Source organism: Carex rostrata, chromosome 1, assembly GCF_964058835.1.
Source record: "Carex rostrata chromosome 1, lpCarRost1.2, whole genome shotgun sequence".
Taxonomy (NCBI): domain Eukaryota; kingdom Viridiplantae; phylum Streptophyta; class Magnoliopsida; order Poales; family Cyperaceae; genus Carex; species Carex rostrata.
The window spans coordinates 12,221,400-12,239,974 of NC_135918.1; the positions used below are offsets into that span (position 1 = coordinate 12,221,400).

Below are 18,575 nucleotides of genomic sequence, written 5' to 3' on the forward strand. Positions count from 1 at the left end.
AATAAGGTGTGAGTCAAAAGTTCTTCATACTCCGTAGATGCACATCATACCATATATAAGAAGAGGAGGGATCACTTACAACATCTTATAACAATTCGGTTTTATGATTTTTAAAGACTAAACAATCGATCCAACCCGTTCAACATGATATCTATATTTAAAATGTACTTGGAGATCAAATTTTACATTTTTCTGAATTTTTTACTATATATTAAGTATTTTACAAAACTGTTGTTTTTAAATAAATTTGGACCACTGAAAAACAACAGTTTTGTAAATTTTTTAATAAATAGTAACAAGAATCAACAAAATATAAAATTTGTTTTCCAAACATATTTTAATATAGATATCATGTTGAACAGTTTGAATTAGTTGTTTGAATTTTAAAAATCGCAAAACTAAATTGTTGTAAAATATTGTAACTTACAAATGTTGTAAGTGGATATCCCTCCTCATATAAGAATGCACTTTGCAGTTTGTATGACACTAATATCTTAAAAAATGAAAACAAAAGAGGAGGATTCCTATGGCCACAAATTGTCACGAAACTTTTTAAATATTAAAAATTGTAAAGTTCAAAAAATAAATATATTGAATCATTAACTTTGTTTTTTTTGTCTCGATTGTTAGTTTAAGAAGTTGAATAAAAAATTTAAATCAAATTTTCTTTTGTAATTTAAATAAAAAAAAAGAGATGTCATCTAACAAAAGTTTATCTTGAGTATTTTCACAACGCCATATATCACACAATGCTTTGGTACGAAGAGGGGTAATCAAATTTTAGATCCTGTTTGCTCTTATGTAAAATACTTCTTATCTTCCAAGTACACAGTATTTGTTTAGAAAATGATTGGTATATTGGTATTCATGCACTAGAATTTCATCCAATTTATGGAGGCTCAAGCCCAGTACAATTATGGGCTGTATATGGGCCTTGTATTTCGAGAAGCAATCCAATCAATGCTTCACGAACATATTTCTCTGTGAAATTTGTGTTTGTATTTTAGTGAAACTAATAAACATTGCAAGTTTGCAACTGGTGAATACCTTGTCCAGCAAGTCATGTGCACATGGCTCATAACGTAGGTTTGTTGTGTAACTAATTTACTAGTAGTTTAGTACAGAAATATTTTTAATCAATTGGTTCATCCAGGATATGATAAATATGCATATCTCTGAAAGAGGGTCAACTCTATTAAAAAAAAGTTTGTTTGTTTACTTCTCAAAATTAATTTGTTGGTCCGATAACGCGTGGAATGAACGAGGCTATATATATCAATTATATGTTATAAAATAGAGAACGATTGCCAGGGAGGCCCAAACATGAATACAAATTGTTTGCTAGCTGTACATATTAGGCTAGGATAAGGATATTGAAAGTTCATGGAGTATTTTATCATTTTAAATTTAGTGCAGTAATAAATTCAGTTTATATTAAATTATTAATTCATGTACATATACTTTTTTATAGTAGCGTTAGGCGTGGTATCATTATTTTTACTTTTTTTTTTTTTTTTATAATACGTCGACTGTCACGATTATTCAATGATATGATGCACATGCATTTAATATGTTTTCCTATAATCAATTCACCTCCAATTTCTATAAGTAGCAATATCATTTTCTTTAGTAAACTTTAGTGAAAATGAAGTTAAATGTTAATTGTCAATATAACTTTTAATAGATTGCTAATTTTTTTTTGGAATTGAATAAAATAAAGTAGTTTATAATGTTTATAGATTTTCAACAATATAATAAAATATTTCCATGTTATAATATCTTTAAAAACCTTGAGATATGAGAAGATATTAAAAGAATGAATATATCATAATATTTTTTTTTATATAAAATTAGCTTTTAAAGAAAGAAAATCATGTAATTATGTATAAGAGAATTTTTTTTAACAAATAATTTATAAAGCTAACTTTTAAGGAAATAAATGCTATAATAAAATATGAGAAAAAAAGCTTTAAATTAAAGAAAATAATTAATCAAAGATAAAATTGTTATATATTATAATAAAATACTTAGATAATATTGTGTTAATAAAAAGACTAATTAATAGTGTTGATATCATAATTACCTATATATTATAAGGGATTAGGTTTTGTCCAAAGGGCTTCGGACAAAGCCTCATTCAAAGTCAAGCTTATATGTCTGATTTGTATTGAAATTTGTATAAATATATTTAAAACTTAATAAATTTAAATAACTCATTGAATCTAATGTTTATACAAATTTTGATATAGATCAGACGTTTTATGTAAATTTTGGATGAGATTTTGTCCAAAGACATTTGGACAAAACTCTCACCCATATTATAAAGCTTTTAGCAGATTTTGCAGATGCAATATTAAGGATCTATGGACTTTAATACTTAACACTAATTATGTATGTTACTATTTATGAAATGGGCAAAAAATATCCTATAGAAGCCAACTCTTTCAATTGATTTTTTTTTTACGTAAAATATTCTTTGTTCAATGCATTCGGTTCATACACTAACGACAAAATATTGAAAAAAGCAATAATTCATGGCCCGCGAATCATTATATCCGTTCGGAACTCTTAAATGAGAGTCAAGTTTATTTAGACACACTAGGATGAATTGCCAAAATTTTTATTAATAGTAAATTAATTAATTAAATATTGATAATAGAGGCTAATTTTTTTTTTGAAATATAGGGAAAACATGATAGTTATCCTCTGAACGTTATAGACTATCACGGCTTAAAACAGTGCCAGGTCATACCAAAACAATGTCAGTTCCTGGTCAAAATAAGGTTTGTTCGAAATAGACTGTTTTTGACCGTAATAGTCTATAACGTCTAGAGGACATTATAAACTATCACGTTTTTCCTATATTTCGAAAAATTAAACTCAAATCTGTTCTCTATTATCGATATTTATTTAAATAATTTATTATTAATAAAAATTTCGGGGATGAATTGTCCCAATTCCCAAAGGGGCAATCTGTCCTTATTTTCTCGTGATGATTGTGTAGCAGCTCATAGGAGTGTTAATCGATTCGGTTCAGTTTTAGGCAAACTAAAGTTATAATTCGGTTTTAAAAATATAACCGAATTGCAACTGAACCGAACCAAAGTTTTATTTCAATTTGTTCGGTCCAAACCGAGATATATTAATTTGTTTATTTCAAACAATTGATTTATAATAAACCGAAGTATATTAATAAATAAATCGGAGTATTAAGAAATAAATTAAGATATTAAGAAATAAACCAAAGTATTTAAAGCAATTGATTAAGAAATAAACCGAGACGGTTCGGATCAAATTCATAATATATAAAAGTTCGGTCGGTTCAGTTATTTTGGTTTAAAAAAATTTCAAACCGAAGTTCTAATTCGGTTTTAAAAAGAAAACCGAACCAAATCATTAAACCAAAAAACCAAACCGTTTGATCCGAACTAATTCGGTTCGGATCAAAACCGAATAAACCGGACCCAATGAACACCCTAGGGGTATGTAAAGGTGGAAAAGGAGACTGGGGAGTCCAAAGAGTTTATCTATATTCTCTCATTTCGATATGAGGGTTATAAAATTTAAATAATTGTATATAAAATTCACCTCTCCTGATTCATCTTTTCTCAAAATTTATTCTTGTGATGTAAACATGAATCGATCGCTCAAATCGGTTATCTCTCGTATCCTCTTCTATAGAACGCTCTTAACACAAAACTAGTATCATACTGGTGCGTTGCAACATGACATATTATAAGAAATAAATATATTAGTAAAACTAATAACTATTTAAAAATTAAAATATATGTTTTTAACTAAATTTAGACTTTTATACATAAAACAGATGCATTTAATCAAAAGAAGACAAATTATGTAATTGAAGGGCTGAGATTAAATCCGAAGTTTCACCTTTCAATCGTAGCCGTTGGCAGATCGGACACACAACGTGCTTAATAATAGAATGGAGATATGTTTTGACCCACTACAAAATATGTCTCATATTTTGCGTGACCGACGTCTCCAGTGCCTATTCGGGGATACCGTAGGGGCCAGTATTATTTGAGCTTTGAGATTCGTGTAGAACGTATTTGAAAGGCTGAGATTTTCTGAAAAGTCACGCAAAATATGAGATAGATGCGAATTCAAATCATATACCATCTTTTGCATGATGTTCTTCTTGTTATTCTGCGACAATTTTTGTTCAGATAATTAACCGTGTACTATTCTTATTTTCCTTTTGGTTCATCAACTTGTACCCACTACACGTATCGAAACAGAGTTATGTTCACCAAAAATCTTGCAATGAGCGGTTCATTCATCCACTGGCCACTGCGCATTACAAGGAAGTCGAACGTGCCTTAGAACGAGAATTCCGAAAGAAAAAAAAAAAAAAACCAAAATGCAATTGAAGTCAATCATTCTGTTTGTTGCATATGCATAAGAATGTTCGTTTCCAAAATAATTAAGTGCTTGCAGCGCATGTTCTAGATGACTTTACTCTCATCATTGCAGGTTTAATAATTCATCAATTGTCATGAGCTAATGAAAGAATTTTAAGGATATTTATTTGAATATTGTGCCACCAAAGTAGCTACCAACTTCAATAATTCTTTATTTGTAAACGAACATCTCATAACTGGGATACAACTGGGCGACTTTGTAACAATTAACAATTCCAACCTCAAAAAAAAAAAAATGTGCTGATCAATATTATTTAACAGTTTCATTATAAAACCAGAACCTGCAATGAACTCTTAGTTTTACATTCATAATAGTATGAATTTCTCTTAATGTACAAGAAAGCTGATTGTTGAGATTTTGTGGTTAACTTAAAGTTTAATTATTTTATTATTGAACACTGAAAAATTGGCATACACATTTGATTCTTTTAGGACATTGAATCGCTCTATGGTGCAGCTATTCATGACGATATTAAATAAGGAAAACATGATCAGCTTTGGCAAGATACATTTAAAAAGGCTAATTAGAAGAAAGAATATCATGCATAGTAATGATCGAATCCAATTAAATCTTGCTGTTGTTTTACCATATTTTGCAAACTTCTATATATAGAGAGAGAGTTTTTAATGATTGATTGGCTCCAACAAAATATCTTGTATTGTTTACTAATTTATTAATAAATATTTCTTCTTAATTTTTTTTTACTATCTCGGTTGTATTTATAAATTTTCCGCTATCACTTTAACTGCTATGTGATGTTATGAAATAATATAAAATTTATATTAAAACTCATAAACATGGCTCAAATCTAACTTGCACTTTAAGCAGTAAGGTGTTACGTACGTACATTTACATTTAAGAGGTTTTTGATTCAAATCTAGTCGACATCATATGGTGAGAGATTTCTGAGCCTTGTTTATTACTTAGAAAAGAAATCATAAAAATGATTTGTGATAATGTCTTCTATCATTTGTAATTCATGTCCTCAAATTATGAAATTTATAAGCACAACTTTAATTTATACAGTGTTTTTTTTTTTAAGTTTGGTAGCAACCAACATTTTAATAAATAATAGAAAAGTTGTTTACAATAAATTTTACATCACTCTATCTATATCATGTCATGGCCTCAGTCAATTACTCCCAGGTCTACATTTTCCTGGTAAGAAAAGCGGCATTCTGGCATGCTAATTTATACATTCTTAATTATTAATTGTAGGGAAAATTGTTTATTTTCCGCTCCAAAATAGGGTTGTATAAAAAGCTCGCGACTCGTGAGCTACTCGAACTCAGCTCGGTAATGAACTCATTAACAACTCGTTCATTTAAAATTCGAGTTAGTCTGACTCGAGTTGAGTAATTCGTGAGTTAAATGAGTTGAGTTCGAGTTGGACTCAACTCGCTCGTTACAACTTGTGACTCGTTTGATTAATTATTTCCTTCGTAACTTTCAGCCTATTTCATTTTTTCAACTAAATGCCAACTCATTTCATTTGATCATTTCGTTGTGGATTGTTTGTTAATTCAATATTTACTTCTCATATTATTACATAACAACAATTATCAATTCAAATGTTCAACATTTCAACACTTTAAACGAGTTGACTCACGAGTCACGAGCCAGCTCGGCTCAGTATTCTCAACTCGAGTCAACTCGACTCACTATCTTGCGAGTTGAATTCGAGTTATCCATAACTCGAGCTAACTCGGCTCGTTAGCAGCCCTACTCCAAAACTTTAAAATTTGAAAAATGCAATCCTGATTAGAAATCATCCTAATGCTACTCTAAACTTAGTTAATTTTTAATTTTGCCACTCAAAATAATTAATGACTAAAATACCCTCACAAGGGAGGAGCTGGGGTTGCTCTGTTCTCTGTTGGGGTTGTTTCGATCGGCATCTCCAGAATCAGTACGCAAAGAGCCGTCTTCCAAGGTAACACTCGGTACAAAGTCGGTGGCCTTCATGTGCTGCAAAGTGAAGAGCTGTCATTCCACTCAATTTGTGCTAAAATTTCAAATGAAGGATCAATCTTTACTAGTTGATAAGTTAAGAGAAATAAAGGATCAGTTCACTCAGATCAATTTTGAACTGCAATTTGTGCTAAAATTTCAAATGAAGAAGTATCAAAATTAGCAAAATCATAGAGGATTCAAGGTTAGACAAAACACACCTGACCACAGTAATTCCTTGAGTTCACCTCAGCTCCCTTATCCAACAAAAGAGACACAATCTGACACCGAAGCAACAAATTTCATCAACAATCAAACAAAATTCAAAGAAAGATAGAGGGAAAAGAGATGGGGAGGATATTTTAGTCATTAATTATTTGGAGTGGCAAAATTAAAAATTAACTAAGTTTAGAGTAACATTAGAATGATTTCTAATTTTGGGTGGCATTTTTCAAATTTTAAGGTTTTGAAGTGGCAAATAACCAATTTTCCCTTAATTGCAATTAAGGTCGATTTTAGTCTGTCGGCTAGTCAGAGTCGGTGAGCAATTTTACTTATGATCAGCTGTCAAATCCGATCAAACGGTCGATAGTTTTTCAGACTCAGTATTGTTTGTTCGAGTCATATATATCTTAGAACCTGGAAGATGCTGATAATTGAATCATATTGTTTCGAAAGAACCAGGAAGTAAGACAAGTGGTTAGAACCTAGAACTATTAAAGTAATATATATAATTATATATGCTCATATATACTCAAGTAGTTAGAACGTAGAACTATTAAAATCATGCATCTTTCCACAACACCTTGTCTATAAATACTCAACATATCTCCTCAATTCTTCCTCATCAGCTCTCCTTAACTCTCTTTCAACCATCCAGTCAATATATACTTTGTCATAAATTCTTTGATATATAGCTGAAACTAATTAAAATGGAAAGCAAGATTTCCATTTTGATCACATGCCTTATATTTGCTACAGCATTTCACCTCCTGCTTCCAGCATCGGAAGCATCTCTTAAGGTCGGGTATTACAAGAGCAAATGTAAAAGGGCGGAGTCAATTGTGAAGAGCACTGTCGGAACTTATGTTAAAAAAAATCCCGGTTTAGGCGCTGGTCTCATCCGCATGTACTTTCATGACTGTTTTGTCAGGGTAATATTATTGCTTCTATATTTATTTCCAGTACTGTTTTGTCAGGGAAGATGCATCGATCATTGTTTTAACTTTTAAGAACATTATTTAATTGAAATTAAAGAATTACTGCATGAATTAATGTATTAATTACGCGAATGACGACATAAGTCACATAACAACATATTCTTCTTCACTCGCTAGGGTTGTGATGCTTCAGTCCTCCTGGACCCAACTCAAGCAAACCCTCAACCAGAAAAGCTTGCCATTCCAAACTTCCCGAGCCTCCGAGGCTTTGAAGTGATCGACGCTGCCAAGGCTGAGGTAGAAAAGGAGTGTAAAGGAGTCGTTTCATGTGCTGATATCATAGCATTGGCTGCCCGTGATGCCTCTTACATCCTAGGTAATATCTCCTACAAAATCCCGACAGGTAGGCTCGACGGTAGGGTTTCCAACAGTGCCGAGGCATTGCAAAATCTTCCCCCATCCTTTTTCAATCTCACACAACTTGAGGCCAGCTTTGCAACGAAGGGGCTCAGCACTTCCGACATGGTCGCTCTTTCTGGGGCCCACTCAATCGGAAGATCGCATTGCTCCTCCTTTACCAGCCGCCTCTACCCCACCATTGACAGCACCATGAACCAAACCTTTGGCGCCTCTTTGATAAAACTTTGTCCCGATCCCAACAATGCAATCAATGATGGTGTCGTTCCACAGGACTTTGTGACGCAGGATAAACTAGATGTACAGTACTACAAAAATGTTGAATCGCTAACTGCGCTTTTCTTCTCCGACTGGAGCTTGCTTACCAGCACTGAAACCAGAAAACAGGTAGATACCTACACTAAGGAGCCTGAGACGTTTAAGCAAGATTTCATAAACGCAATGGTGAAAATGGGAAACATTGAGGTGCTCACGGGGCCACCGGGCGAAGTCAGGGGGCCGACATGTCGTTTCGTCAACTGAGAATGTTATGTAGTTATCTGGTTTAAAATGCATTGCTTTTATTTCTTTCTATTTTTGCTTTTATTATGTACCGGTTATTCCATTCATTTCTATTGTATTGTTACAGTGTGACATTACCAACAAACACTTAAAATTTAGTTACCCTGAAGCCTTAATGAAGTTGTGCCCCTTAATGAGACACCCATTCTTTTAGGTTTAATTGTACTCTCAGCCATTCCAAATTATTTATCTAATTATAAACATAATAATTACTTGACAGGTCAGAACAATATCTAAATCTCAATCATGTGTTTTCCGCCGAAACTTTTATTAATATTAAAAAATATATATATAATTTCACATTCTGCACCAAATCCAAATTCGGAAAAATACGAAGTCCGCCCAATTTGAAGAACGTCTTCTTTCCGGAAAATTATTCTACGAATTTGTTTTTTTATTAAATAGAAAATGTTATGATTTATTTATTTTTTGTATTGATATATTAGAATTTTTTTCATATATTCTTTGAAAATGGATGGAATAATATATAATTTGATTTATTAGAAAGACTACAACAAATCATTTGGATCAGCATTTTCTTTTCGGCTGTAAGAAAAATTAAAATATTTCTTTGTGTGTTATCGAAAAAAATAAAAATATTATGAAGCTTAATTAGTTATTGATACCGGTTCAGAAGTCACTTCTAGGTAAATACAAAAAATATTGTGATCCTTATATTTTTCAAAAAAAGTAATAATTTTCTCTGAATTTTGTCAGATGAAAAGATTTCTCATCAATTTTGTTTTTCAAAATGAACACAATATATTAGAATTTAAATGTACTAGAATGACCACAATATTTTCTTTATTTACTAAGAAGTGACTTTTGAACCGGGAACAATAACTCAGATCCAAAATATATTTTTTTTTCCAATGACAGATAAAGAAATATTTTAATTTTTCTTACAGCTGTAAAAATTATGTCTTGAAAAATGTTGATCCGAGTTATTTGTCGCAATTTTTCTACTAAATCAAGTTATATAGTATTTCATCTATTTTCAAAGAAAAATATAAAATATTTCTAATATTTCAATAAAAAAATCATAACATTTATGTTTAATTAAAAAAACTCGAATCCGGAGAATAATTCTCTAGAAAGTGAACTTCTGGATGTGGAGAATTATTCTTCAGAAAGTAAGTCTGGATCCGAAGAATTATTTTTCAGATTTGACAAAATCGAAAATAATCCGAAAACATATGCAAATTGTTAAATTTGAAACTTTTTTTAATATTAATAAAACTTTCGGTGTTTTCCAGATAGTTTATTTGGTTTGGACACCAAAACACATGGTAATAAAAGGATTTTTTTTAAATATACTCATATAAATTATTTTCAAATTGTCGAACTGGATACACATTACATTATTAAGCAAGCTAGACTTCACATCTGAACTCTGATTTTGAGAATATCAGGCTGGCTCTATAGAAAACTAGACTTGACAACCTTTAATTTGATACTCAATTGGACATTCGTAAAAAAATTTAATGACTATTTTAATTTCACTGGATTTCTGTATGGGTTAATTTCTTATATACCCTTAATTGCTTACAACATTAATTATCTATAATTAATGAGTCATTTTAATCTATTGTTTTCAATAATAATACTCTCACATTTAGTTTTAATATACGAAATTAAGATGGAGGCACACCTCGCGGAATTCCTCCGGGGCCTGTGAAACCCAGCTAACGTCCGCCTGATGAGTGTGATGGCCCGGCAGTTGCATCTATTCGACGAGCTCCACCAAAAGAACACTACGGGCCCAGGACAGTCTTTCATCCAGGTAGGCGCCTCTGCACGAGGATATTGCGGGCAAGTTCCTCTTTCCGATCGTCTAGGAGAGGCAACAAGTGACAAGAATGGCAAACATCTCCATCTATCTTGTTTTCATATTAAAACTAAATAGTTAGATACACTAGGTGCCACAGATGAAGTGGAAAAAAATTGAAGGAGACAAGAAAATGAAATCTGAACCATTTTTTTAGTCTAACACGAATCTATAGCGGGCCTCTATAATTCAATTGGGTTTGAATTTTAAATTGCGGGCAATATATGGGCTTTGTATATGGAAAGGAGGCCTTTTAGTTTTCGGTTAATTATGGAAGCTAGCTCTAGCAATTGTTAGATTGACAAATCTTTTGGATTTGCAACAGAAATCAATGCTTTTGGAGCACACTGGGATCCCTTTGAGGCGAAATCTATGTTTTTAAAGAATATAACAATTACAAGTTTACAACCCTCATAAGTGTCCATTTTGAAGTGTACTAAAACTTATTATTAAGGAATCTTTTGGCAAAAAGGTTTTAGACAAGGCTATTTTTGGTGACGAATTTGCAAGATGAAGACTATACAAGTTGGATTATGATTTAAAATGTGGGTTCTAGGAAAAATGGGAGATGATTATATAGCTCAATAAATTAAAAATTTAGACATATACAATGAAATTACTTAAAAAAATAACCTTAATTAGTATCGTATTTGCAACAGAACAATTTGTTCTTAAGCCATTCTGTCAAACACTCACCCCAATCACAATGTCACTTTAATAACAAATCTACTGCAGAGCATAATTGTTGAAATTTCAATAAAAACACCATTAAAATCAGATGCAAACATATTAACAAGATTAACTGAGTTGTTCCACGCACAATCCAATTTAACTAACAACTCTAAATCATTCAAAAGAGGAGAAGAGAATATGGGATTACGGCCTGGGCACATAGATGCTGGGCAATTTGGAAGGAAAGAAATAGAAGGCGCTTCTCGGGTGAGAAGAGAAATGTGATTCCACTAATATATGATACGCTCTATCAAATTCAACAATGTTTACAAAGACTATATTTTTCAACTGGTGGCTAAACAAGAGTTGGCTGAAATCACATATCCGGGGGCAACCGAACCAGGTGCATCTGGTAATAATCAAGCATAACCGGCTCAATATTTTTAGCTTCCAATTTGCCAAAAAAAATGTTATAACAAATGTGACCCTCATCATTACGAACATATGACATTTTTCTCGTGTACGCCATGTAGACACTACCCAATCAATTGAATCTCAGTTATCAGTATGTACAGACAGCCAGGTAATGTTTGTTATAGTGACTAAGATTTACTGAATGAACGACTGAAATTTTGTTTGAATGAATAGGTGCTTAGAAGCAAAAAAAAAAATAGCATGCTATTTAGAGTAGCAGTGATTTATATTAAATCAATTTCCTCCATTATCTTATCACTTTTTTTTTTAACAATTTTAGCATAACAAAATAAATTTTTTTTCCCATTAATACAAACAATATATGTTGAAGGATAAATCTCGGTTGCCATTTTATAAATATTGTTAGTTGAATTACTAGTAACACTAACAAATTGAAAATATTCTGAAATTTATGGAAAAAAGAGCTTGTGATTCTTTTCAACTACGGATAAGACAAGAAATTAATGTAGATTAGATGACTATAAACAATTTTGGTTCATCTCTTAATATGAGTCTCCAAGATAGGTCTTCATACTTCGACACTCCGTAGATGTGCATCATATCATAAGATTGCACTTTGTTTGTTGTTTAGGGCAGTACTTAATTTCCCAAAAAAATGAAAGAGAAGGATTTCTACGGCCACAAATTTTCATGAACTTTTTTAAATATTAGAAATCAAAAAGTTCAAACAATAAATCTGAATCATGAATCTTCTCTCAATTGGCAGTCTAAAGAGAAGTTGAATAGACATTTAACTCAATTTTTCCATTTTTGTGTGTGTGTGTGTGCTTTTTTTTTTTTTGTAAATTCAACGGTATAATTTAAATAAGAAAAATATATAAACAGTGCCATACTGTTTTAATAAATGAAAACAAAAAATAAAGCAAGAGAGAACTCTTTAACTGGGATAAGGATAACACAATTCCTTGAAACTATTTTGGATTGTTGAACTAACTTAAGTGTGCGACATACTTGATTCATAGAGAAGCTGTTAAGTTTGTTTAATAGGCAGATATTCTTGATTTCTTTGTAATCCAATTAAATGTACCAAGTATAAAGACTTTTTGTGTTTGTAGCATTAATATTATTTTTCCTTAGACAATGGGTCGAATTTCCATTCTTTTAAGTATATTGAGTACGAGTTTTACAACTTTGAAAACACATTACAATTTAGGGATCAATAATAGTCATGAAGTATCATACTAATAAAATAAAACCAAAATAAAGGTGAAATATTTTCCAAATTGCTCAATACCTAACAAAAGTATCCTTCCATCACAACACTTCCATTAATGACTCTAGACTCCAAATCCTTCAATCTCAGATTTTTCAAATCTTTCAATCTCAGATTTTTTGACTCAACTTCTAAACCTAAATGTGCTTCACCCGAGCTCCAAATCGGTAACACCTCCGTAATTACCTTATTTAACAAATTGCTCTCATAAAAGTTCCTCAAAAGGCTCCTAATACCACTATCATCCTCTCTAAAATCCACAAGAACCCCAGATAAACCCCTATTTAAACAATAATCAAGAACAGAATTCAAGCTCAAGTCCTCCATTACCACCATCTCTACTTCAAAGTTTGCTTCGATTGGTACAGATTTATTTGCTAAGACAACTACATTTGCTGCAATATCTTCGCTTAAAGATTTTAACATCAATGGAGGGTTCCCGTCCTGTGCTATAACTATGTAGGCGGGTTGATTGGCACCAATTTCTTTTGATTTGGGAAACCCTAAAGTTTCTACAAGATTGCTAGAGAGAATAACCCCATCGTATTCTTGTAGTAACTTTGAATAATAGCCACCTGATTCAGATGCCCCTTCTCCAATTTGGTCTGCCACCTGTCCATTGGCAGAGAGGCTATACCTGTATAACAAATCAGGGACTTCCACATTTCAAGTTGAACAATACATTTAATAGCCAAAAATTTGATTTACTCAGCAAATTGGAAAAATTGGTCATCTTTTCATGACATAATTTTGGGTAAGATTTACAAGATTCATTTAATAGTTTTGTGATTTGTACAATAGTATAAATGTTGGAAGTGGTCTCAGAAACACATAATCATTTTTTAAAGTGTGATTGCCATAAAAATATTTCAAAAAAAAAAAAGCTTTAAATTAAAGAAAATAATTAATGAAAGATAAAATTGTTATATATTATAAAATATTTTGATAATATTGTGTTCATAAAAGACTAATTAATAGTGTTAATATCATAATTACCTATATGTTAATAGGGATTGGGTTTTGTCCAAAGGGCTTTGGACAAAGCCTCATCGTCCAAATTCAAGCTTATACGTCCAATTTGCATTGAGATTTGTATAAATATATTTAAAACTTAATAAATTTAAATGACTCATTGAATCTAAATATTTATACAAATTGTGATATAGATCGAGCAGTTTATGTAAGACTTTAGATGAGACTTTGTCCAAAATTATTTTGACAAAACTCCCACCCATATTATAAAGCTTTCAGCAGATTTTGCAGATGTAATATTAAGGATCTATGGACCTTAATACTTAACATTAATTATGTATATTATTATTTATGAAATGGGTAAAAAATATCCTATAGAAGCCAACTCTTTCCATTGATTTTCTTTTTACATAAAATATTCTTTGTTCAATGCATTCGGTTCACACACTAACGACAAAATATTGAAAAAAGCAATAATTCATGGCCACGAATCATTGTATCCGTTCGGAACTCTTAGGCCCTTAGATATGTTGGATGAAACGAAAATAGTTACAATAGATGGTTATTTTAAAATAGAAGTTATTTGGAATAACAATGAAATAATATTTTTGATATTTAGAATAGTTATAATAGCTATTATTTTTTATTTTTGTAAATGTTGGAATAACTACTATTTGAAAGTATGAAGAAAGAGAAATTTTTTTTTTGAATTTTCGTTAATACAGTTTCAAAATTATAAAATTGACATCACTTCTGTTTTTTCTATGTCGTGACAATTCATTTGAGATCACACTTGCCTATCTTTCCTCTTAATTAGTATCTTGTTAACACATTTTTTTTAAAGAAAGACCAAAAGGCCATCTATATTAAAATCATCAGCAAGTATTTATATGGATGCTAGCAAGTATTTGTACCCATCAGTGCTGGTTTACATTATATTTCAATTATTCAATGACATCGTGCAAAAATATTAAAAATACAAGAATAAACACAAGAATTGGATCGGAAACTCGGACTTTTTTGCTAAGAACTTTTTTTTACTATAAAAGTCGAAATAAAATTGTACAAAAAATATAATTACTTAAAAAATAGTATCAAGACCACTTGTTAACACTTAAAAAATAAATAATAAAAAATAATAAAGAAATATATCAAAAGGGAAAACGAAAACAATTAAAAAGAAAAATATAACAAAAATAAAATAAAATGGAGGTGTCGATTACATGAAATGGAGAGAAAAATAAGTCTGAATAAGAGATTCCTCTTTTTTTCATTTAGATAAATAAGTGAAGCCCACGCTAAGTGGTCAATCATTTTCAATTGAGGGGTCCCATGGTTCAAAGGTGTATGTGCACCATGTTCATTTTCTATTGAATGCTCTTTCTTCTTTTCCAAGAAATAACTCACAAAAGCAGAAAAATCGAAGAATCAAGATCCAATGCAAGAATTAGTTTGAAACTAGAAGAATTATTCTAAATCATAAGACTCGGTCTAGAATCAGTTCAAGACGGCGGCGTGGGTTAGTGGAGAGCAAGGCAACAGTGGATGAGCGAGGCGAGTGGATCTCTGCCACCATCGCAAGCTGTCACGCTCGCAGGCGAGGAGTAGCGTAGAAGGAGAGAGAGAGAGAGGCGAGTAGTAGAGGAGAAGAATGAAGTTTTAAGCTGTACAAAAATCTCCATTTTTTTTTCCTTTCTTTGATTTGAGATTCATGGGAATTTATTAAAAATAACAAATTATTAGAGTTGAGAATGGAAACCGTTAGAGTTAGTTAGAACTCACGGGGGAAAACTCGGGGGTTGAGATTGGGGGAGAAAAATCTTTATTCTTTGTTTTAATGTAACTGAGAAGAAATTGGAACAAAAAATAAAAGATTGGAAAATTCCAATCAGCCACGTATCAGCAGAAAAATCATGGGTGATAAGGAAATCCCAATATTAGTGAGAACAAAAAAAGGCAATAAAAATACTTAACCGCAAAATAAACTTGCAATGATCGGCGTAGGAAGAAAAGAGAGTGGACAGTCGAGAGAAAAAAAAAGCAAAGAGGAAAACGAAAAGCGCGGGAAAATAATAGTCAGATCAACTATTTTAGAAAGTATATTTTTGTGAATTATCATTTTAATTAGAGATTTAACTATGGTTAACTTCATAATCATTATTAATGGATAAAAAAAAAGAGTTTTAAGAGTTTAGAGACAAATTAGATATATTTAAGTGTTAAGGGGTACATAGAAAATTAAAGAACTGTGTAAGGATGCACCAAAAATTAATACAATGGGTAAATTAGTGGTTTGCTAACGGGTTACCCGTGACCCGTTCCGGGTAACCCGTTAGGGGTAACGGGTAGGGCGGGTAGACGGGTAGGACGGGTACGGGTACAACCCGCAACGGGTAGACAGGTAGTTTTCCCAAAACCTCTACCCTACCCGTTTATTACCCGTACCCGTTGCGGGTTGACGGGTACGGGTATCCCGGGTACGGGCGGGTTTTTTTTTTTTTTTTTCTTTTATGTTTTTTTCTGAATTTTTATGCTTTGAGATTCGTGCCAAGTTAAAGGACATATCCCGGAGTCCGTTTAGATATAGGGGTCCATTTTGAGATTCATGCCAAATTAAAATTGATGACTCAGATCTCATTCTACTCAGTCAGGTATTGCACTGGATCTGAATTCTATAGGGGTGCCGCCAAAAAAATTTTGAAATTCAAATTTTGTAACGGGTCAGGTACGGGTACGGGTATGCGGGTAGACGGGTACGGGTAGGCGGGTACGGGTTGGCGGGTTGACGGGTACGGGTACAACAGGTTTTTTTCAAAATTATGTTGTCCGGTCCGTTTATTACCCGTCTACCCGTTTGTACCCAGGCAACGGGTACGGGTACCACGGGTAACGGGTACGGGCCGGGCAAAACGGGTTCAACCCCTAACGGGTTTAGCAAACCACTAGGGTAAATTGTGATTATTTGAAATTTAGAGGAGAAAATACTTAATTTTGATGTTTTTGAGGGGTACACGTGAAATTTCCCCAAGGGCCTGTTCGGCAGCATTAGAATAGAGGAATTGAACGGAATTAAGGTTTTATTCCAGCCGAACATAACTGGAATGAGCTAGAATAGGGAATTGAGAATTGATACTTTTCCACCTTTTTCAATTCCAGGGGGGAGCTGGAATTAAGAATTAGAGCGGAATAGCGATTGAAAATGACTCATTTTACCCTTATTTCGCTGATGTGGCAACCCCTTCTCCCACATTTTTTAATTTAATATTCATTCACTCATCTCTCCACTTCTTCTTCCTGCACAGTTCCAGAGGAGGAACAAATACTTTCTCCATTTTACTCCGATCAAATTTTTCGACAATCTGCCAGGAGATTTGATAAATGAAAACTATAAGCTCGATAGATGCGAATTTACCTTTCAAATGAGATCTCTCTTACTACGTCTTCTTCTTCTATCTTAGCTTCCCCTTTTGCATTTTATGGATGTGTTTGTTAAAATCTCCATTGACAGTTTGGTCTACTTAAATCGCAAATCCAAGGAGGTTATTGGGTATCAGACTGAAAAGCTTCTTGGTATTTTATCTTCATGAATCGGCATTGGCTTAAAATCTTATTTAAAGCTTACTAGAGCTTCCGAGATATGGTATTCAGGGTTTTAATTTGGTTTTCAGAACATTGTGCCAGAGGGTAATTTTCACTTATTTCGCTGCTCTTTATATCTTTTCACCTTTCATCTCTAATTTCCTTTTAAATTCATCACTGTGTGCATAGCTCGGGGAGCATTCTGTGTGCTAGATCAGTCTACACTAAAAATTTAGTATCTGTCAATTAAACTCTTTGCTTGTGATAAATAAATTAAGATATTCTAATGCATTGTTCCATGTAAATAAATTACGTTATTTGTTTTACATGTGTCAATTCATCTATTTTTTGCTGCTATTTATTGTAGAATTACACCATGCACTTTCATTTTTATTTGTTCCATTGTGTTTTAAAATTATAATCATTTACCCCAAGCTAAATAGAAGTACAACACGATATAGTGCTGTGGTTAAAACTCAACAAAAGGTTATAATGGTCATTTCTTACAATTATAATATTTTAATGAAAAAAAATGGAACTATTCCTATTAATGGTGCACCGAACACTTGTGGAATAGAGTAGAACAGTTGTCAATTCCTAATTCTATAATCTTCTTTTCTTCTCTTATTCCATGTCTTGCCGAACAGGCCCCAAGAGAAAACGGTCAACACAGAACTGTTCAGTGGGGGGTGGGGGGTAGACTCGTGCATTGCCCTGTAGGCTGGCGCTTGAGGCCTCACTCGAAGCGCCATCCTTCCAATGGTCTCGTCTCTTGTTCTCCTTCTTATTGCATTACATCTATGAACCTTACCTTTTGAGTTACATGGTGAGTTCCTAGCAATGCTATATTCTAAGAAGCATTTCATCGAACAGTTCATGTGCAACCCAAAGTGCGAGATGTTTTGTGCAACACATTACTAAATGTGCAAACAAAAAACAAGATTACTGTCTGATGGAACCAAGATACTTTTATAACTTGAATTTACCCTTCCCTATACAACAATGACAAATCTTGCCTCTAAAATAAAATTTTCTGTTAGGAGCTTCCATTAAAAATGAGATGCTTCAAAAAAGTTATGTTCAAGGAATTAAATTCTTCAAGAGGCATATGCAATTGTGACATGAAAATAGACTAATCTAATAAATGAAATTGCAATGATCTTTTCTATAATTTTGGAAGTTCTTAGCCATAATTTGCCCATTTAATTTATTGAATTATATAGATATACTTGCTCTTTGCACGGGGCTAAGGTTTGTAACACTTGTATTATGATAGAACAATGCC

The 18,575-nt window shown here is 32.3% G+C and overlaps 2 protein-coding genes across 2 annotated transcripts; one reads left to right on the forward strand and one right to left on the reverse strand.

Moving 5' to 3' along the window:
* The first annotated feature begins 7,325 nt into the window (after window positions 1–7,325).
* LOC144558975 (peroxidase 2-like) lies at window positions 7,326–8,572 on the forward strand. The gene is made up of 2 exons (XM_078307865.1): window positions 7,326–7,547; window positions 7,731–8,572. Exons 1-2 carry the CDS (start codon window positions 7,326–7,328, stop codon window positions 8,490–8,492), a joined length of 984 nt encoding a protein of 327 aa, XP_078163991.1. The 3' UTR covers window positions 8,493–8,572.
* Window positions 8,573–12,760: 4,188 nt separating this feature from the next.
* Window positions 12,761–15,287, reverse strand: LOC144559727 (riboflavin biosynthesis protein PYRD, chloroplastic-like). Its single transcript, XM_078308871.1, has 3 exons — window positions 15,198–15,287; window positions 15,009–15,097; window positions 12,761–13,376 (listed from the first exon to the last, which is right to left on the reverse strand). Exons 1-3 carry the CDS (start codon window positions 15,285–15,287, stop codon window positions 12,761–12,763), a joined length of 795 nt encoding a protein of 264 aa, XP_078164997.1.
* Between the last annotated feature and the right edge of the window lie 3,288 nt (window positions 15,288–18,575).

Coding starts and splice junctions, on each gene's coding strand:
- LOC144559727 (XM_078308871.1), bottom strand. CDS start 15,287: ATGGTGGCAGAGATCCACTCGCCTCGCTCATCCACTGTTGCCTTGCTC. Junction 15,098..15,197: donor TTGAACTGATTCTAGACCGA/GTCTTATGATTT, acceptor TTCTTGGAAAAG/AAGAAAGAGCATTCAATAGA. Junction 13,377..15,008: donor AAAATGATTGACCACTTAGC/GTGGGCTTCACT, acceptor TTTGTTATACAG/GTATAGCCTCTCTGCCAATG.
- LOC144558975 (XM_078307865.1), top strand. CDS start 7,326: ATGGAAAGCAAGATTTCCATTTTGATCACATGCCTTATATTTGCTACA. Junction 7,548..7,730: donor TTCATGACTGTTTTGTCAGG/GTAATATTATTG, acceptor TTCACTCGCTAG/GGTTGTGATGCTTCAGTCCT.